At 59.6% G+C, this 20,885-nt stretch overlaps 1 protein-coding gene across 1 annotated transcript; it reads right to left on the bottom strand.

The window, feature by feature from the left end:
• Nucleotides 1–1,479: 1,479 nt before the first annotated feature.
• On the bottom strand, nucleotides 1,480–20,672 carry THUMPD2 (THUMP domain containing 2). Its single transcript, XM_056130565.1, has 10 exons — nucleotides 20,553–20,672; nucleotides 17,250–17,376; nucleotides 13,612–13,979; nucleotides 12,586–12,663; nucleotides 11,073–11,125; nucleotides 9,997–10,084; nucleotides 6,325–6,396; nucleotides 5,608–5,722; nucleotides 3,866–3,974; nucleotides 1,480–2,626 (listed from the first exon to the last, which is right to left on the bottom strand). The coding sequence occupies exons 1-10, from the start codon at nucleotides 20,670–20,672 to the stop codon at nucleotides 1,480–1,482; spliced, it is 2,277 nt and encodes a 758-aa protein (XP_055986540.1).
• Between the last annotated feature and the right edge of the window lie 213 nt (nucleotides 20,673–20,885).

Genomic DNA, 20,885 nt, shown 5'->3' with positions numbered 1-20,885 from the left:
GAGGGACCGAGGGCTCGCTCTCCGAGGAAGGGAAGTCCCGGTCAGAGCGGTGCTAGAGCAGGCAGGATGCAGGCCTTGTGTGCGGCTCCCCGCCCCCCCCACGACCCCCAGCCCCACCTGGAGTGATCCCTGGTGCAGAGCCCTGAGCACAGAGGGGCGTGGCCCCCAAACCACAACAGAGTCATGACCGGCCCTGGTTCCCGGGGTCATTGCAGCCACACAAGCAGGTTTCCGGCCCGAGGTCAAGTTCTCTCATTACAGCGGGTCGGGGAGTCAGTGCAGGAACAAGCACCTGCCCCGCACGTGACTGCTTCAGGGGAGCTCAGGTCATCCCCGACACTGCATGTGGTCCTGAGCACAGAGCCAGGAGTGGCCTCAGCACTGCCAGGTGTGGCTCCACGCTTCCCTCTCTGGAAAACGGCTTTTTTTTTTTTTTAAGAAAAAGGTAGGAGAAAAAGAAATTCATCCACCAGAGGGCAGAGTGAAGACAGCGGAGGCTGTTTGCCTTGCACGCGGCTGGTCCAGGTCTGATTCCGAGTCCCAGATGATCCCCGAGCACCAACAGGAGTAATTCCTGAGCGCAGAGCCAGGAGTAAGCCCTGCACATCACCAGGTGTGGCCCAGAGAAAAGAAAAACAAAAAAAACAAACAAAAAGCCATCCAAAAGAGGAGACCTGCAGGGGCTGGAGAGATAGCACAGCGGGGAGGGCGTTTGCCTTTGTACGCGGCTGACCCGGGTTCGATTCCCAGCATCCCATATGGTCCCCTGAGCACTGCCAAGAGTAATTCCTGAGTGCATGAGCCAGGAGTAACTCCTGTGCATCGCCGGGTGTAACCCAAAAAGCAAAAAATAAATAAATAAAATAAAATAAAAAAAAGAGGAGACCTGCAGCGCCCTTGGTGTCTGGGAACAGTCTGGGCAGGGCAGTGTCCTCGGCAGGGGTCAGGAAGGATGAAACTCCAGGCATTTCCTTCGTGTTCTTTCGCTCTCTCCTCCTCAGCGCCCTCGAGTTGGGGGCCGAACCGGTACTGCCCTTCAGAGCTGCTTTCAGGTTTTACATAACACGGATCGTGTAAAACAAGCACACGAATAAAAGCCGTTTCCATTCCAACGGAGAAGAAAATTGCAGGTTCCAACACCAAGTTTAATATCGGCAGAGGGAACACAGTGGTTTCTGCATCACAATCCCTGAGTTTCAATCCTGCTAGGAAGCGGACATCCGCTTTCCACAAGCTGCTGGACACGCCCAAACACCATAGCCGGGGTCCGGGAGAGGCCTCCTGTGGGAGACCAGGCTGGACCTAGCACCACTGGGCACCACCAGGCGCGGCCGGAGCCCTAGCAAAAAGGGAGCCAGAGTAGCCCCCGTGCCCAGCTGGTCAGGGGTCCTGCCTGCGTGGACCCACCAACCCGTCACGGCTCCCGGGCACGAAGCAGAGACCAGCGCCCAGGGAGGGAACCTGGACACTCGCCTGGTCTCAGGCCTGTGGGGTCATCTGTGGACCTGGGTCCCCGACACTGTCCAGACATCCTCTTCCACGGCTCACGGGCAGGGGTCCCAGCTGGGGGCCCTTCTTGTACTTGCACAGGAAGGCCTCGGTCTTGCCCAGGCTCACAAGAAACTGCTCCACCAGAATCAAAGAGCCCACGAGGGGCAGCGCCAGGGCGGTGTCCTTCCCGCAGGCCACGCCCCCAGGAGGTGGCTCTGTCCTGGCCACGCCCTCCCTGCAGACCACGCCCCCAGGAGGTGGCTCTGTCCTGGCCACGCCCTCCCTGCAGACCACGCCCCCAGGAGGTGGCTCTGTCCTGGCCACGCCCTCCCCGCAGACCACGCCCCCAGGAGGTGGCTCTGTCCTGGCCACGCCCTCCCCGCAGACCACGCCCCCAGGAGGTGGCTCTGTCCTGGCCACGCCCTCCCCGCAGACCACGCCCCCAGGAGGTGGCTCTGTCCTGGCCACGCCCTCCCCGCAGACCACGCCCCCAGGAGGTGGCTCTGTCCTGGCCACGCCCTCCCCGCAGACCACGCCCCCAGGAGGTGGCTCAGTCCTGGCCACGCCCTCCCCGCAGACCACGCCCCCAGGAGGTGGCTCTGTCCTGGCCACGCCCTCCCCGCAGACCACGCCCCCAGGAGGTGGCTCAGTCCTGGCCACGCCCTCCCCGCAGACCACGCCCCCAGGAGGTGGCTCTGTCCTGGCCACGCCCTCCCCGCAGACCACGCCCCCAGGAGGTGGCTCAGTCCTGGCCACGCCCTCCCCGCAGACCACGCCCCCAGGAGGTGGCTCTGTCCTGGCCACTCCATCCCTGCAGGCCACGCCCCCAGGAGCTGGCTCTGACCTGGCCACGCCCTCCCTGCAGGCCACGCCCCCAGGAGCTGGCTCTGTCCTGGCCACGCCCTCCCCGCAGACCACGCCCCCAGGAGGTGGCTCTGTGCTGACCGCTCCCACCCCTGTCCGCTCTGTGTCTGGCTCCATCTGTGCCCCAGGCACTGAGTGCACTGCTGGTCCATGCTTGTCTGCAGGTCCTGCTCCAGGGGACAGTGCGGTGCTGCCCTTGTTCCAGCCGCTGAGGTGTCCCTGGAGGTCTTCACTGAGTAGCAGTACGAGGGTCCCGCCGACTCGAAGGACCCTGTGGAGGCAGTGACAATCGAGTCTCCAGCTTCCCACAGAGCAGAGCCCCGTGAGGGAGACTGCGGGTTCACCTGGCACCTGTCTGCACACAGGACACCGTGTTCCCATCACCAGCCTCCCAAACTCAGGTTGTGCCACCCGCAAGGGCCTGGGCAAGGCAGGCACCTGGGGACACCCCAAGACTGCCTGGACCCGGGGGAGACACAGGGAGACTGAGCCTAGGCTGGGAGCAGGTGAAGACGCAGGGACAGTGCAGGGGACCACGGGGGTACCCTGGGGAGCCCTGGGGTGGTGTGGAATGTTGCACTGGGACCCAGGGCTGGTAGGCAGGCAGGAGGGCAGAAGGCAGGTGGAGCCTGGTGACAGGGGCAGCGCACAGCACTGATGGCTGCTGGTCTCGCTCCAGGGAAGGACACTGAGCACCCACACACCACATGAGGTCTGAAAGCAAGCACTACCCATCAGCTCGCAGGGTGCCCACTGACTCCCACGGCTGGCCTGAGCTCAGTCCCCAGAAAGGGCTCCCACGGGAGGGCTCCCATGGGGCAAAAAACCAGGGCTGCAGTTCGGAGACAGGGCTGGGCCTGCACAGGGAGTCGCGTGCCAGGGAGACTCGGGGTCTAGGTAAGGGACACTGGGGGGCTGTATGTGTCAGGGACACTCGTGGGTTGTGTGTGTTAGGGACACTCAGGGTCTAGGTAAGGGACACTCGGGGGCTCTGTGTGTCAGGGACACTCGGGGGCTGTGACAGGGACACTCGGGGGCTGTCAGGGACATGCAGACTTTGCTCCTTGTAGAAGCAACATATGGGACTATCAGTGGTTGTCCCTTGCTCATGAGGGCACAATGTGACCCCACGTCCCCTGCTTCCCAGCTACAGTCAAGCCAAGACCCGATGCCCCATGGCTCCAAGTGACCCCGGGCCTCACAGCTACAGCATGCAATGACCAGGTGAGCCCATGTCACGGGACACAATAGGCATCTGTACCCGCCAAGGGGGTCCCTACAGTGGGCCGCGGCCCTGGGGTCACTGCTGCTCACACACCCCCTCTCCCTGCATTCCCCAAGAGCTCTGCATACTCCGGTATGGGACGTGCACCTCCAGGCACCCCTGGCGGGCCCTGTGGCCAGTGCTGGGGTCCACGAGGACTGACCCTCCCAAGGAGGGGGCTCCCTGCGTGCCCACACCCCGAGAAAGGGGCCCGAGACCGAAGCTCTCGGAGCAAAGCCGCCTCACCTCTGCATTTCCTGCAGCACGCTCCTGAAGTCCCTGCCCAGCCTGAACTTCTTCCCGAAGGGAACGTCAGAGATCACGGCGTCGACACTCTCTGACGGCCATGGCAGCTCTGAAACAGGCCAGAGACGCGGCGCTGACCCACGCGCCTTCCGGTTGCACCCCGAGTCTGCTTTATGGGCGTGGGTGCTGCTTCCCGGGAAGGACGAGGTCCCGAGAGGATTCGCAGGTCAGCTGGGGACAAAGAGAAGCTCTGGACCTAAGGGGACATGTCAGGTCCAGAAGAGGGCGGAAGGCAAGTGGCCAGAGTGAAGAAGGGAGGTCCTGCACGTGGACAGCGTCCCCAGGACTGCCCTTCACTCACGCTGCCCTGCCATGCGCACGTGCACGCACACACACACACACACACACACACACACACACACACACACACACACGACTGCGCATGTACATCTGCTCTGAGGGGCCGAGTGGGGGCCAGACTGCAGGCTCAGTTGTCACCCGCAGAACTGGGCTTGGTGACAGGTCTGATGCCTCTTCTTTCTTCCTCTCCAGACTCTTCTCAGCAATCAGGGCCCCCCGGGACCCTGTTGCCGGCTTCCCTCTTGCCCCCCTCCAGTGCAAGCCCAGCTGCACGTGGACACATAGACAGGACTTGGCAGGGATGGGCAGACCAAAACCATTCTTATTAATTCACACAGCAAAATTCTGATGGCCGGAGACGGAAGAGCAAAAGCAAATGTCCTGCAGTTCAGGAAAGTCTATCCAGCCCCTCCCTCTCACCCGACGGCTGGAGAGGAGACAGGAGGGAGGTGGCGGCTGGGCACACCTGGGAGTCCTCAGGGGTCACTCCTGGAAGGTATTCAGGGCACCCGACGTGGTGCCAGGAACTAAACCCAGGTTGGCCACACGCAAGGCGAGTGCCCTGGCCACTGTACTGGCGGCCTTGGACGCTGTTCCAGAGCCAGGTGGAAGCAGCCTCCTCCTGCGTGGGTGAGACCCCGGGCACCCTGTGTGGTCACTGTCCCTCTGGCACACTGTGATCCTGGAGCTGCGGCCATACGTGTGCTCCCGCCCAGACACTGTTTGTCTCCCTGCCCGGAGGGAGCCTGGACTGGAGCAGCGTGGCTCCTGGTCCCCCACCACTGGTCACCCTGGAGCGGGCCACCTCCACACGGCCAGCAGGGGCTCAGCTCACCTGGACTTGCCCTGGGCTGGCTCTGAAACTCCAGCTCAGCACAGTGTGGTTGGGGAAGCCCCCCCCCCCCCCCCACCGTGCCACAAGGCACAGGCATCACAGGGGACAGCCGCTGGCCCAGTGCAGCTCACGCTGCAGGCCGGGAGGGGTCCCAAGAGCGCGGGCAGCTGAGAGGCAGGTCCCGCCCCAGCTGGGGACAGAGGTGGCCCCGGTCCCAATTGTGTGGCTTTGGGAGTAGCCTGACACCGAGGATGCTGGAACTACCCTGGGCTGAGGGCGTCTCTCTTAGGTTCAGACAGATTCATTCCCGGTCACAGTACATAGCGGGCCGCTGCCCCCACCTCAACACAAAGCCTCGACACAGGACCTTGACACGGGACATCAACACAGGACCTTGACACAAGACCTTAATAAGGGAACTTCAACATGAGGTCCTCAATACAGAGACCCTGTCACGGAACCCCGACTCAGAGCATGCCGGGGCCTGCATGACCCCAGCTATATGTCCGTCTGTCCGTCTCCCCGGTGCTCCGTCCTGACGCCTTACCTGTGACGGAGACTCGGACGAGCTCTACCTTGTCCTCCAGGCCAGCGGCCCTCAGGTTGTCGGAGGCGCCGAGTAACTGCTTGTCACTGACGTCGGCACCCACGTAATACACATCCTGTGAAGAAGGGGCCTGACTGCGCTGGAGCCCAATGCGCCGAGGGACCTCGGGGTGGGAAAACCCACCGGCAGAAACAGAACGAGCGTCTCCGACTTGGGTTACGACAGATTCATAGGTTGGAGGGACGGTACAGCGGGGTGCGTGCACAATCTCTGGTGCCCCATGTGGTCCCCCAAGCCCCGCCAGGTGCACGCTCTGAGCACCACTGGGTATGACCCTCCGAACCAAAAAGACAAAAACTAAATAAAAATGAAAGTCCCCAAATCACAGCACTTTTCAAAAATGATATCCAATGGCCAAAATCCGAACCTGTTAATATTTCACAATTACAGCTGCCTAAAGAATTTGGGGGATCAGCACGGCCGGTTAGGATTATGATTACTGTGAAAGTTTTTCACATTTTCCTAAGTTTGTTATAGTAGTTTAAGAAACAACAAGACCACGGGTCAGCCCTTCATGGTCTCTTTCGATGACAGTAAACAGCAAGTCATGCTTGGCGTGACCACCCCCAACAGACGGGTGATGGACAAGAAGCTGGTAAATCAGCACCTACGTACGGGAGCATTAGACCGCGGGGCACGTCCCCCTGGACAACTTACCGGCCACTCCTTGGCAGCTTCCAGAAGGATTGTCCCAAGGCCACACATGGGGTCCAGGACAAAGGCCCCAGCCTGGAAGCAGAGATGCTGGTTTGGTATCCGGATGCCAGTTGTGGAAACCAAGCAACGCCCCACAGGGACGCACCTGCCCCACACACATTTGGAGGCAGGTGACCCACTGGCGGGGCCGAGAAGGGAGGCACCGAAGCGTGGTCAGGGGCCTGGCCACATGGGCCGGCAGCTCAGCATGTCCACAGTTGAGGGGGGGTGGTCTGGGAAGGAACTCGGGGCTGGGAGGAAGTTGGGTGCGTCTGTAACGGGACCCTCGGAAGCAGAGACAGAGGAAGCCTGGAAAGGTTAGAGCAATTCCACTGCAGAGATGCCACCGGACTTTGCAATCGGCCACTTTTCATGGGGCTATTCCAGACAGGCGCACGTGCTGTCCCTCCACCTGCCTCCTAGAAATCCCAGCGGCCGCCATCTTCCAGAACTCAATGAAACCCCAAGGTGGGCGGGGACAGTAGCGGCAAACACCAGGACTCATGGGACAGGGGAGGAGTCGGCCCTTCTCCTTCCCCGAGCCCCGATGGGACTCTGAGATGACGCCCATGACACACCGCCCAGCTATGTAAGCTCCTAAATGGCCACGATCCAGAGACACACAAACGAATCTTGGAACCGAGCAGCTCACTGCAGAGATCTCTCCAGATCCTGATTATTACAATTTTAGAATTCCAGAAGCGTGCGGCCGCTCTTGTGGCCACACCACATTATATACTATCCATAACAAGCAACACGAAACATTCTCTAGCGTAGTCTTTTTGGCAGGATTGAGTGGTGGTGGGAAAATTCCAAGTAATAAGGGTGGGACTGGTGTCGAAATATGGAATGCGATCAAAGCAGAGAGAGAATATTGTGGAAATTGCCTGCCACGCAGGCAGGGGAAGGGTTGGGATTGGGCGGGGGGTTGGGGGGGACATTGGGGATTTTGGTGGTGGAGAATGTGCACTGGTGAAGGGATAGGTGTTTCACCATTGTATGACCAACACTAAAACATGAAAGCTTTGTAACTGTATCTCACAATGATACAAAAAAAGGTGAGAGCAATACTAGCAAAACGTGGAGGAGACAGCAGTGAGTGAATGATGAGGGGGTGGTGCCCGGGTGAGAGGCATCATCGGGTTTACAGTTAGGGTGCATTCCGAATAATAAGGAAAACCTCACGGGGCAGCTGCCCACTTGCTGCTTGTATAGTAATGCTGGGCAAGACAGGGCTATTTTATCTGCAGACGCTGAGACCCAGCAGTGAGAGACAAAACACAAGTGGAGCCCACCCCTGGGAGGGGACGGGGCCCTGGAAAGGTGTGCCCACTCTCAGGCTGGCCTGCCAGGAAGACATAGGGCCCCCTGACCCTGAAACCACCCAGGGACACCAGGCCCCCGGAAAGCTGGCATGGTCTGAGGTCAGGCGTGCCCCCAATGTGTCCGGGTGGTTCCACGAGAGCCAGGCACCTCTGGCAGGGCCTGACCTGTCCAGGGTTCTAGGAGAGTCTCCCGGGCTCCCGGGCAGGAAGAATGGAGTCACCTTGGCGCCACCTGCTGCCACCCCAGAACCCCGAAGGCCAGGTGGGTCGAAAGCCCCGTGAAGACACAAGTCCACCAGGAGGAGGGGGCGCGAAGCTCAGGGGGCCCTGAGGGAATATCGGTGGGGCAGCCCGTCATGGACACCCCCTCCACAGGGAGAACCAGAAAACGACAGTCACAAGTCAACCCAATTAGCAGAAACTGGAGGAGAAAAGAGGTTGGGAGTCATCGACAGTGAGGGGGCCGTGAGGCCAGGCAGCAGCGACCCTGGCTCTTGCCCCGAGAGATGGGACCAGGGTTGGCCGCTGTCCATCCCCAGAGCATGGCCAGCCCAGAACTGCTGGGAAAATGCGAGGAATAAGAAGCTGCATTTACTATTAATGCCCCTTTAACCTTAATCCATATAATTAATATTCACCAGTGAATGATGGTTAATGATATCAATTATTGATGGACACGGGAACATTCGAGTTCACACTCCCTCGTCAAGGTGAAGAAAAGCCCAGAACAAGGAATGCGCAAGATGCGCCCACGGCACTGGAGGGCACAGGAAGGGGCCTGGGACAGGGATTGGGAGAGAGATAAGGGACAGAGAGCCTGAAGTCGGGTACAGAAAGACTTTTCAGCAAATGGTGCTGGAAAAGCCGGCCAGTGGGAAGAAAAGGAACTGACCTGGATATCAGACCTGAATCCCTAAAGTATAACGAGGAAAGCACAGGGGTCCCTTCGTCCCTTCATGACGCCCACTCCAGAGGCACGTTCGAGGAGACATACGGAATCAAGAGAACGCCCAGGGCCGTACCAAGCCAAGGCCTCCACACCACAGGAGCTGGGGGTCGGAACAGAAACCCCCCAGGACTGGGAGAGGGCATGTGCCCATCACGCGTTGATTAAGGGTTTATATCCAACTTATGTAAAGATGTAATAAGAGTGAAAGAACCCCACTGAAAGCATGGGTGGAGAGATGAACAGAAACTTCCTTGAAGAAGACATACAGATGGTCGAAGTTTTATGGAAAATCGCTCTGTATGACTGACCATCCGGAAACACGAATCAAAACAATGAGTACAGCCACACACCATCACAGAGAAGAAAAACAACCAGTGCCGGCATGGAAGCGGGGATAAAGGAAGCCTCACTCACTGCTGGTGGGGCCCGACTGGCCCCATTGTCTTAGAAAACAACACGCGCACTCAACAACACAGAGAGTCTTCAGCTGCACAGACGCTTCTCAAAAAACTAAGATTTGAGCTTCCATTTGACCCAGCAATTCTACTTCTTAGCGTCGACCCCAAGGGACCAAAAATTCTATTTAGAAAGACATTTGCAGCCCCCAGACCTGACAGCACTATTCACACCCGTCTAAGTCCGGAAATAACCCGAGTGTACTGGGACAGATGGCTGGAAATACAACCTATGGTACATCTAGATGAAGGAATACTACTAGGCCGTGAGGAAAGACAGGTCACGCAATGTCCCGCCCCATGGGTGGAGCTGGGGAGTGCTGTGCTGAGTCATCAGCCAGGAGGACAGACAGACATGGGAGGGTGTGAAGGCAGGCAGGGAGCCATGAACCTCCAAGGGCGACAGAGCCGTGGGCTTGTCTAAGGAACTGGGTAGCGCTGCGGGACGGGGGCTTGGGGAGGGGACCCTTGCGGTGGGGGAGGGGTGAGACCACAATCGCCCTGGCTGGGGCTCGCGTCCCTCACCACGAACAGTGCCGGAGGTCACGAGGCTCAGCTCGGTTCCAAAGCCCCTCTGAGCAGCGGGCAGGGGGCGGGGCAGCGAGCCAGGCTGCTGTGGGCACTTCCTGACGAGGACCCAGCTTCCCACGCGGACGGAGCCCTTCCACTCACCCACCCAGGTGGGGACAAGTCCCAAAGCAGAGGCTGCGTGGCCCCAAGCGCCGGAAATGGTCACGCACGGGGCAGCGTCCAGCCTGGGAGTTTCACAGCCAGAAGGTCTCAGCACGAGCAGAGCCCAAGTGCCGGGAGCAGACGCAGCAGGAGGGGCACAAGGCGCCAGGGGAGCAGGGAAGCGAGGGAAGGCCCCCGGGGGTCCCCTCAGGGCGGGGTGGGGTCTCCTTGCCTGGATGTCTGCGAGCGAGGCCAGCGCCCAGGCGACAGTGGAGCGCAGTCCGGCTGTCTGGATGTAGGCCCTGCTGGCCAGCGGCGCCCTGCGAGGGAGAAGGCCAGAGCGTCCACTGTTGGCAAGGTGGGAGCCGGACTCCCCGGGACCAGGGTCTGCCCGTGGGTGCCCCAGGAGGACGGGGAGGAGGCGCACCCAGTCCCGAGCACCCGGTCACTGAGCAGAGTCACCCCGAGCACACGGTCTCACGTGCTCTGCGTGCAGCCAGTGAGGCCACGGCCTGGCCAGGCCCAGCGTGTGAAGCAGGGACCCCGTGGAGGGCCCACGACCCTCCTGTTCTCGGCTGCAAGGGAGAGAGAGCTCCAGGCAAACAGGGTATGCGGGTGTTTGGAGGAGGCACATCCTCACGGCCTCTCAGCTCCCGATGACAGGACCTGCTCTATCCTCCCCGCCTCTCCCAGACTCAGGCCCACGCTCCATCCTTCCTCCTCTCCCGGACTCAGGCTCACAGGCTCCCCCTCTCCTGGACTGCAGAGACAGTTTAGAGGGTAAGTCGCTTGCTTTACACGTGGCCAAGCTAGTTCCATCTCTGGCACCCCTCAGGTCACCTGAGCCCGCCAGGAGTGAGCCCTCAGGACAGAGCCAGGAGTAAGACCTGAGCAGTGCCAGGTGTGGTCATCAAGCCAAAATAAACAAATAATAAAAGGAGTGATACTCTTCCACAGTCCTAGAATAAGACCTGAAGAAGAAATTTAAGAACTGTGATGTTGTTTCCCACTTTAAGTAAAATTTTACATTCCAACAGATGAAAGATCTTCGCTTAAATTTGCACCAGTTGACAATCATTTGAAACTAGCATAATCTAATTCACTTTTCGGTCTGAATCCAGCGATCAGGTCTGACTGCAGTGGAATACTGCGTGGGCTCGTGACTGAGTGACAATCACTTTTCTTGCTCAAATGCTGTTTGCCTGTCGCTCTCTCTGTCCTCCCATTTTCTCCTGCAAAGAGTGTAACATTCACCATCCTACAAACTCTTCTGATGCCCACACCTCACGCTTGGGATATGGTGCTTACCGGAAAATAGGAATTCCCACCACGGAGTAAATGTCATTCAGATGTACGAAGATCTGAAAGAACAAATACAGAAGTCGGAGGTGGATCAGAAAATGCGTCAACCGGTTTCCAACAAGATGAAAGTCCGCAAACGCAAAGCCTTGCTCGAAAGCTTCGAGAGAAACGTGATGCGCTTATTTTCCTAGCTGCAAATACTCAGCCTGGCAGTTTGATGCCCGCGAAGGGAGGGGTGCTGGGGGCTCAGGCCGCATGCTGCCACGTGTCGTGTCAGGACTCAGACCCGGTCCTTGCACATGCCTGCCACACTTCTCTGAGCAGAGCGAGGGGCGGGTTCATTTCATGGAAAGCTCTGAGGTGGGTCTGGGGTCCCCATCGGAACAGGGCGGGGCACTCAGGTTTGTGGTGGTGTACCCCCACCCCGCCCTGGGCCTGACCTCGGGGGACAGAGCCCTTCGCTCCGGCTGGCTCCCAGCAGCCCCTCTGTCCCGTGGTGGTCTCCGCCGGGCGCCCAGGTGGAAGAGCCAAATCCTCCAGCGGGAAGCAGAGGCAGAAGAGGTCATTTTCACCGGCTTGTGAGGCTCGAGGAGCTTCAGGGTCCTGCTGGTACCTGGACGCGGATACTCAGCCCCACGGCGACCCTCACATAAGCAGCTCGCTCGGACTCAGGCCAGGAGGAGTGGCTGCTGCTCTGGAGTGACTCCACTGGGCCATCAGACAAGCTTCCTGGGCCCCCTCCCATCCGACCGACAGTTCGAAGACCATCCAATCCACTCAGGAACAAAAGAGCGAATCATGCAAATGACCAAACTGCTGGTCAAATGCAGGAGACGCAAATGGTCAAATGCAGGAGATGGCACAGTGAAGAGCCTCCTCAAAAGCCAGGATTTGGCGTCCCAGGCCTGTGTTGACTTTGTTCTGATTAAAACCAGTGTCATCTCATCCAACTCACTTTGAAAACAGAGAAAAGCTACAGTCCCGCAACCCCAACAAAGCCTCTGCCAGCACAGTCCGGAATCAGCAACATGCAGAACCAGCACTGGCCAGAATCTGCCAGCAGGGTCCTGAACTACTAGCACCGTCCAGGACCAGCACCATCCTGAATCTACCAGCACCGCCCAGGACCAGCACCACCCTGAATCTACCAGCACCGCCCAGGACCAGCACCATCCAGAATCTGTCAGCACAGTCCTGAATCTGCCAGCACAGTCCAGAACCAGCACCGTCCAGAATCTCGCAGCACGGTTGGAACCAGCAGCCGGGTCCTGGCCCGGTGCAGTGCCCTCTCTGCAGCTGTCTCAGAGCACTGCAGCCACCCGGGAAGGTCTGGCTCAGCTTTGCCGGAACAGCCCCACTCAAGCGACCCACGTGGGTGAGACGCCTTCACAGGGAGGCTGCAGAACCCTCTGCACCGGCCTGCTCCCGAGGGAGGAAACGCTGCGTGCCTCACACCAGCCGCCACCGGCACTGCCGCCCCAGCCCCCTCCCAGCCCGGCCCGGGCCTGCAGCCCCCTACCTCCACGCCTGGGCTCCGCAGGTCCGCCTTCCAGCCGAACCGCTTCTTCAGGGCCACGCCCAGCACTCGCCCCGCTTCCTGGAAAAGCTGCAGTTAGACAGGGGAAGCAGAAAAGGGCAGAAAACGGCGAGGGGTTGTGGGCAAGGGCCGGACTGTAGGTCTGCACCAAGCCCCGCCCACCCCACACTGATCCCCGCCCACTCTGCATCAAGCCCCGCCCACCCCATCTAACTCCGCCCACTCCTGCCAGCCCGGCTCAGCCCAGATTCCCCCACTATGTGAACGAAACCCCGCCCACCCCGCACTGATCCCCGCCCACTTTGCACCAAGCCCCGCCCACCCCATCTAACTCCGCCCACTCCTGCCAGTCCGGCTCAGCCCAGATTCCCCCACTATGTGAACGAAACCCCGCCCACCCCGCACTGATCCCCGCCCACTTTGCACCAAGCCCCGCCCACCCCATCTAACTCCGCCCACTCCTGCCAGTCCGGCTCAGCCCAGATTCCCCCACTATGTGAACGAAACCCCGCCCACCCCGCGCTGATCCCCGCCCACTTTGCACCAAGCCCCGCCCACCCCATCTAACTCCGCCCACTCCTGCCAGCCCGGCTCAGCCCAGATTCCCCCACTAAGTGAACAAACCCTGCCCACTCTGCCTCAAACCCCGCCCACCCCACTCTGTGCACCAAGCCCCGCCCCTCCAAACCCCGCCCACTCCGTGCCGGGCGGGCACTGGCCCGGGTTGGGCCACCCGGTTCTTATCTTTGCAGGGCAGAGCACAGTGGCAGGGCCCGAGGAAGGGCCATCTAGGTGGCGGTGGCTCGGGTTCACGACTCAGCGAGCGGGTTTCAGGGTCCCGCTGGGGTCGCCCGCACGGGCCCGTGGAGCCCCCGGGGACAGTCCCCACCGAGAAGCTGCTCTGCAGCGCCGCGCCCCGGTCGGGGTGGCCCAGGAGGGTCCCGGGCAGGGGGAGGGACAGAGGCCCGCGGGATGGACGTGCTCTGGGCGCCCACCCGCCGGGCTCACCTGCGCCGTGCACGCCTGGCCCACAGCCCCGCTGCAGCGGCAGGACACGCGGAAGGTGAGGCCCCCCGGGGCGCCCGCGGGCCTGGCGGGGTCCCGCTGCTGCCCCTGCGGCCCGGCCACCTGCGCGGGGGCCAGCCCGTCATCGTCGTCCGGGCCCGCGGCTGGCGCCGGCCACGCCTCTGCTCTCGGTCTCTTAGCGCCCGTGTCCTCACTGCGCCCCGCTTTCCTTTTCGGGGCGTTGACGTGGCCACGGGGAAGTTTCTCTTCTTCTGCATCAGCTTCAAGGAGATCCTTCCAAATTGAAAGGGCACCCAACCAACTTTCCGGGTCGTCACTTATAAGGCTTTGCAGTTCACGGAGTATCTTCCCTAGAAAGAGAAAACTTCAGTTTTTCCCATACTGAGGCATTAGAGTTTATTGTATTATCGTCCCCGGGCTCTAAGCACCTCTACTTATGTTTTATTAAATCACAAACTCCAGCAACAGGCCATTTTTATATTTCGGCGGCTGATGCAGTGTCTACACTTCCGCCTTCATTGATGGAACCTGACCTATGACTCCTGTGCAGGGTACAGGCTTCGGTGATCCGGGCCTTATCAGTTAAAAAGTGTGCGAGGAGAGCCAGGGAGACACGGGGGCTGGAGTCCAGCCCTTGGTGGGGCCCCTCCTGCATCCTGGGCACCACATGGTCCCCAAGCACTGCCGGAGTGACCGCCTCCCCCGGCACGGAGCTGAAAGTGGCCCCTAAGCGGCCCAGGTGTGCCTCCCGTCCCCCCAGCGGTACAGCAGACAGACTGACCGGTGGATGTAAAGCTATTTTGGGCTACTCCAGCCTCTGGATCTAAATTAGTGCAACTGCAAGAGGTTTGGGGTTTTTGTGTTTCCTCTGGGGCCACACCCGCAGTGCTCTGGGCTTACTCCTGGCTTTGCTCTCAGGGATCACTCCTGGCGGGCTCAGGGACTGTGCGGGGGTGCCGGGGATCAAGTCTGGGTCAGCCGAGTACCAGGCAAACACCCTCCCACTGTAAAGCGGCCCCGAGTTCTGATTCATGCTGGGAAGGATAAGCGCAGGCTCTCGAGCACTGTCGGACAAAAGCGGGGGCAGGTGCTCGGGAGTTAACGAGAAGCACTGAAGGGCCCTGAGAGGCCAGGACCCCAGAGCACAGTCTGTCGGGTGTAGGGTGACACTGCTTTGTCCTTCTTCCACTAGGAACTTAGGTTTATCTGGTTACACCCATCACAGTGCTCCTGAGGCACTTCCATTCCATTGTGTTTATCTGTAAACAGTCTTCCCTGTGCTCTCCTCCCCACCCAGTTAATCAGCTTTCCCCCTAATCGGACTCTGTTAATTTGTAAGGTCAGATTCCCAGAAATCTATGATTTTATGTGTATGAGTGAAATATTGCTTTTCTCCTCTCCTTATGCCTTATGAACATTTTACCTTAAAGTAATATCCTTTTTGTATAGATACAGGAAGACCGTTAACATTATGCTTTGTAACTTAGGATTCGATTGGCTTTGAATATTATTCGCAGTCTTCTGCCCCCGCGCCTGACTGTCCTCGCTCACCGGGACCCCTTGGAGGGGAGCGGGTTGAGCTTTCCTCCCCGCCCCGACCAGGGCTCCGGCAGACGAAGACCTCCAGGACCAGCCACCACCATGTTGAGACCACTCTCCGCACACATGAAGGTACTGGCAGAGGGACAAAGTCACGCGGGTTCCGGGGCCGAGATCTCCAAGCCTACTCGGACTGGAGTCGAGCATCCTCCACCCAGATCGGCCAGGCGACATCTTATTATGACATCTTATTATCTCATTCCTACTTTGGACAAACTGGCAGGTTACCAAATGTAGCCTGCCCACAGGGCAGAGTCTGGCAAACTCCCCTTGGTGTAACCAATATGCCAAATTTCATTTCATTTCATTTCATCATCCTGTTATTCCTCGATTGCCTCGAGCAGGCCCCAGTAACGTCTCTTTCATCCTACCCCTGAGATTATATTCAAGGCTCTTTAGGAGAAAGAGACCCATCATTGTTACTGGTATTTGGCATATTGGGTACGCCACGGGGAGTTTGCCAGACTCTGCCCTGTGGGCAGGCTACATTTGATAGCCTGCAAGTTTGTCCAAAGTAGGAATGAGATAATAAGATGTCATAAAAAAGATGTCCTGATAAGATGTCGAGCGGCCGCGCAGTTCTGGGAGCTGAATTTTATAGTCTCTGAGTCTTGGCCGCTGATGGGATTACACTGCGCCAGGGGGCCAGTTGGTGGGTGTGACCCCCACCTACTGGAATTTGGAGGATCTGGGTGGAGGATGCTCGACTCCAATCCGAGTAGGCTGGGAGAGCTCGGCCCCGGAACCCGCGTGGCTTTGTCCCTCTGCCAGTACCTTCATGTGTGCGGAGAGTGGTCTCAGCATGGTGGTGGCTGGTCCTGGAGGTCTGCGGCTGCTGGAGCCCTGGTCGGGGCGGGGAGGAAATCTCAACCCACTCCCCTCCAAGGGGCCCCGGCGAGGAACAGCCAGGCGGGGGCAGACTGCACTGTTCTTGTCCGGGAGATATGCCAAATACCAGTAACAATGATGGGTCTCATTCTCCTAAAGAGCCTTGAATATGATCTCAGGGCTAGGATGAAGGAGACGTTACTGGGGCCTGCTCGAGGCAATCGATGAATATTATTCACTCCCGGGCATCTGCTTTCTCGACTTAGCCTCAGTTGCCCTTAGTTCCTAACACCCCAAAAGCAGGGTCCCAACGAGGAACTGAATGGACCCAGGGCAAGCGGTGAGCTACCCTGGCATCAAAATGGGCCAGGCCAAAGCGCCATGATTCTTAACTGTAAGTTAAGAGTTTGATCATAGACAAATGCTGTCGTGATCCAAAGGTAACGACAAGACTAGGATCCTGCTAGGGGTGGGAAAGACTATCTGGCCTGAGCATTGCAGTCTGAGATCGAGATGGCCCTAGGAGAGCAATTCTATAAGTTTAAGGTATTTCTTACTGTATCCATACAGAATGATTTATATTATATATTCTTATATACTTGTTGGACAAGGAGAGGAGAAACACACCCTTGGGATTCGGCTCTAGGGTGGGTCCTCCTGCTGAGGAAGGATCTGTCCTAGGAGCGGCTTTCCCTGAGGTTAAGATTTCTACCCCTATTGATTTCTACCCCTATTGATTGTGACTGCACCTATGTGTAATTGTTCCCCCAATTCCTCATGGAGAGAGATATAATGAGACTGTAAGCGTGGGCTGGGGGTCAGAAGGGGATCAGAAGGAAGAAGCAGAGATCAGAAGGAAGAGAAGGAGGATGAAGGGGGATGGAGAAGGAGAATGAAGTAGCATGGGGGAGGAAGAAGGAGAGGAGGAGGGGCAGAGGCAGAGAAGAGAGACTGGTGTAGATGGAGAGAGGATCAGAACAAACGGATACCAACTAATACCAACCAGCCTGCCCTCATTTCCTTCCTCCGACTGACCATCGCCATCGACCTCCCCTGGGTGGGAGAAGGGTGAGACTACCGAACGCGGGCGGCAGGAGAGATAGAGCCACCGCCGCTGTGTGCTGCGCCCCGCTTTGTGTGTTTACACAGTCGGGGGAGGGCCGGGGGGGCAGAGGCAGGCGCAGATGCTGTACCTCGACGTCTAGCAAGTGGGAGCTGCTTTCTGATGAGCAGAAATACTCTTTCTGCAGATTTTAACTTTTTCAGCATGTCCAAGCCACAGCAGGTGGAGAAGAACACTTTTCCCGAGATGTATTCAACCTGGGGACAGGAACAAAGGGACTGATGTCACTCGGCGCAGGCGGCCAGCGCCCTTCCCAGAGAGAACAGACAGCGGCGACGTGACCCAGATTCCCCAGGCCCAGGAACAGGGCCAGGAGTCAAGGCTGCAGGGGGTGACACGGGACCCTGGAGCCCCCACGTCTCAGTGCTGAGAAGCAGGAACCAACAGCTGTCAAGAAGCGTTTAAAAGATGTTCCAGAGTTCGGGAAGAGAGAGAGCACAGCAGGGAGGGCCCTTGCCCTGCACCTGGCCGACCCTGGTTTGACCCCCAGCATCTCATTTGGTCCCCAGCAGGGGTAACTCCTGAGCGCAGAGCCAGGAGCACCCCCGAGCATCCTGGGTCTGGCCCACTCTCCCCACCACACAAACAGATACACAAACAAACAATTCTCTTTTTTTTTTTTTCAGAGTTTATTGTCAGAAACTGAATAGCAAAACTGGTTTTGAAATCTTCACAACACAAAAGCAGAGATAGGAAGTCGCATCCTTGCTGAGGACGCAGGTGCCCAGGGTGGGCACGAGATGCCAACTCCTACAACACGTGTGCCCACACATGTGCACACCTGAACCTGCGATGCCCCTGATGTGGTCATGGGCCCAGCGGGAGGTGCCTCCTCACCCCCCACTAGCTCAAGGCCAAGGGAAGCGTTTCAGACAGCGAGTGCCCCTAGAGACGTGAGGGTGGGGGGCAGTCACAGCCCAGAGCAGTGCCAGGCTGAGAGGGGACACGGCAGGCTGGGTCAGGACTTGTGAGCGTAAGAGCAACGTGGTGGTGCACCAGGGCCAAAGGTGGCCTCAGAACCCAGGGCCACATCCCTGTCTCCACTCCAACACCCACGCGGGCCTTCCCTTGATGGTCCCCGCACACGCCTGCTTCCGCCTCTGCACACTGGCCAGTGGTTGAAGACTGTTCTAGACAGTGGGGTGCTGTGGGGAGAGCTGAGACCCAGCTGTGTCCCTGCAGTCCCGCCGACCAGCCGCCACATTTGTTCACAGAGCCCCGGGGAACTCGTGGCACCATGGTCTACTTTATGCCGAGTCCTGCGACCTGAAAACTTCCTCAGACAGTTCCCACAGTCCCTGCATTCAGAATTAAATCCCAGGTATCCAGCTGGTTGATGCTTCCTACTTCTTAAATTCCTCCGTCCCTCTCGGAGAGGCCGGCAAGCTACCGAGAGTATCGCGCCCGCACAGCGGAGCCTGGCAAGCTCCCCGTGATATGCCAAAAAATCAAAAACAAGTCTCACAACGGAGACGTTACTGGTGGCTGCTCGAGCAAATCGATGAACAACGGGAGGACGGCGCTACTTTTGAGATGGGGAAAAAGCTTGTATTAAAGTGAAACCAGGGGCCAGAGTGATAGCACAGCGGGTAAGGCGTTGGCCTTGCACGCGGCCGACCTGGGTTCAATCCCTGGCATCCCATATGACCCCCCAAGCACCGCCAGGAATAATTCCTGAGTGTAGAGCCAGGACTAACCCCTGAGCATCGCTGGGTGTGACTCAAAAAGCAAAAAATAAATAAATAAATAAAGTGAAATCAGTTGGGAGAGCAGGATTTTGGCTTTTCTTCTAAAGTTCATGAGTTCAAGCCACACAAAGATCAAGGCGAGGGGCTGGAGCGGTAGGAGAGGTGAAGCACTTGATGCGCACACAGTTCAGCTGGGTTCATCCCCTGGCACCACATGCAGCCCCTCAGCACCCGAGAGCCCGTTCTGTCCCTCCCTCAGGGCGCTGCGGGCTTCCATCTTTCCTCCTGGCTGAGTGTCTGCAGACTGGCTTCTGCCTCCACCATCTGTTCCTGGGCACTTTCTGTGCCTCCACGAGGACCCCCTGCAGCACTGCCCAAACCGTCCCGTGACATACCCCTCCCCGCTGCAGTCCACAGTTCCCACCTGCAACTGTGTCCCCTGGTCTCAGGCACCTGCAACGGAACCAGCCTCTCCTTTTCCTTCGCCTTCACTGACTTTAACTCAGACAACTACCTGGTCTCCTGGCCCCGAGGGCGGCCAAGGCTGCAGACAGCCCCGAAGCAGGGAGCGCGCAGAGCCAAGGATTGTTCGGTTCTTTAAGGGGTGGATCCTGTACGAGGTGGCATCAGGGGCCCCAGGCCAGACCACGGCCTACCCAGCGCTGCCCAGTGGGCCCTGCTCTGTTGGCACAGCTTCCCGTGTGCACTGCAGGGCGGAAAGAGATGAAAGAGACTCACGGGGATTCAGCGCCACGCGGAGCCTGGGTCTTATTCTAGTCCGGAGACAGGAAAACACAAGAACTGAAAAGCAAAAGCGAAGTTCACGACGCGGGAACACGAGGGGGCTCGAGGCCTAGGCGTTCATTCAGCTTCAGCTGTGGTGATGCCGTGTGGCTCACAGTCCCAGGGACTCACTGCACACACTCTGGGATCACACTGCCCGTGGGACGCGAGAGTCCACGCTTTATCAGAAAGAGACGAGGGTGGTGGGGCGCGGCGGGGGTGCCCATGAGGGCAGATGGAAGTGGATGCTGAGACTGAGATCACACTCTTGCAGTTCTGCGTGTGACTGTGTGGCGGCGTGTGTGTGTGAATGTGTGTGAGCTCATGTGGAGTGTGCAACTGCTACACCTGAGATAAGTCTTGCAGGTAAGGGGTGTGCGTGTGTGTGTGCATTCGGGTGGCCACGACTGCTGACACAGAGCACAGTCTGCGGGCGAGATGCACGTGCCAGGCTCCCCAGACACTCGGCCTGTCACCTGCTGCCCCCAGGAGGCCTGGCGGTCGGGGGCAGCGGCAGGGACGTGCATGCCGGCTCCCGGGCTCCGCCTCTGCAGGGCAGGAATCCTTCCCCGCGTCCTGCTGGGGCGGACAATGGGCCAGCCCGGTCCGGGCGGGGCGGGCGTCCAGGAGCCCGAGCGACGCGGCGGGACCCTCGCGAACGGACCCCTCGCCCGCACGAGGGCGGGGTCGCGGCCCGGCTGGGCGACGGGGCACGCGGCTCGGGGGAGTCCGGAGCCCGGGCACGACGGCCCGCGGGCACCGGGAGCGCCGCGCCTGACCCCGCCCCGGCCCCGCCCCCGCCCTTCCCGCCCGGCTCGGCCCCGGAGCCCGAGCCCTCGGCGCTCCCCGAACCCCGGTCCCGCGGGGCCGGCCCCCTCGGCGCGACCACCCCGGCCGCTCACCTGCGTGGCCGCCAGCCGCGCGCGCACCTCGCGCAGCACGAAGGGCTCCAGGCCGCGGCCCGCCGTGCAGAAGAAGCGCGCGCCCGCCCGGCCCGGCCCGGCCTCTGCGGGCGCCGCCATGCGCGCGGGTCACGTGGCCGCGCGCCCCGCCCCCGCCCCCGGTCACATGACCTCCCGGGTGTGCGCGCTGGCCGGCGGCGCGCTCCCGCACCGCGCCGGGGACGGGCGGAGGTTCCGGGCGGGGCCTACAGCCAGGGGCGGGGCCTGGAGCTAGTGCGGCTGCTTACGGGTGTGGCGAAAGGCCGAGGGCGGGGCGGAGGTTCCGGGGCGGGG

The sequence above is a fragment of the Sorex fumeus genome, unplaced genomic scaffold (genome assembly GCF_029834395.1).
Source record: "Sorex fumeus unplaced genomic scaffold, SorFum_2.1 ptg000079l, whole genome shotgun sequence".
NCBI lineage: Eukaryota > Metazoa > Chordata > Mammalia > Eulipotyphla > Soricidae > Sorex > Sorex fumeus.
Note: the sequence above shows the minus strand (reverse complement) of the source record. Positions and strands in the feature narration are given on the sequence as shown.

Bases quoted from the DNA above. Each gene is read 5' to 3' on its own strand.
- THUMPD2 (XM_056130565.1), bottom strand. From the start codon at position 20,672: ATGGCGGCGCCCGCAGAGGCCGGGCCGGGCCGGGCGGGCGCGCGCTTC. The intron at 17,377-20,552 runs GTGAGCGGCCGG...TCCTGTCCCCAG, and splicing joins CGCGGCTGGCGGCCACGCAG to GTTGAATACATCTCGGGAAA. The intron at 13,980-17,249 runs GTACAGCATCTG...TTCTCTTTCTAG, and splicing joins CCCACTTGCTAGACGTCGAG to GGAAGATACTCCGTGAACTG.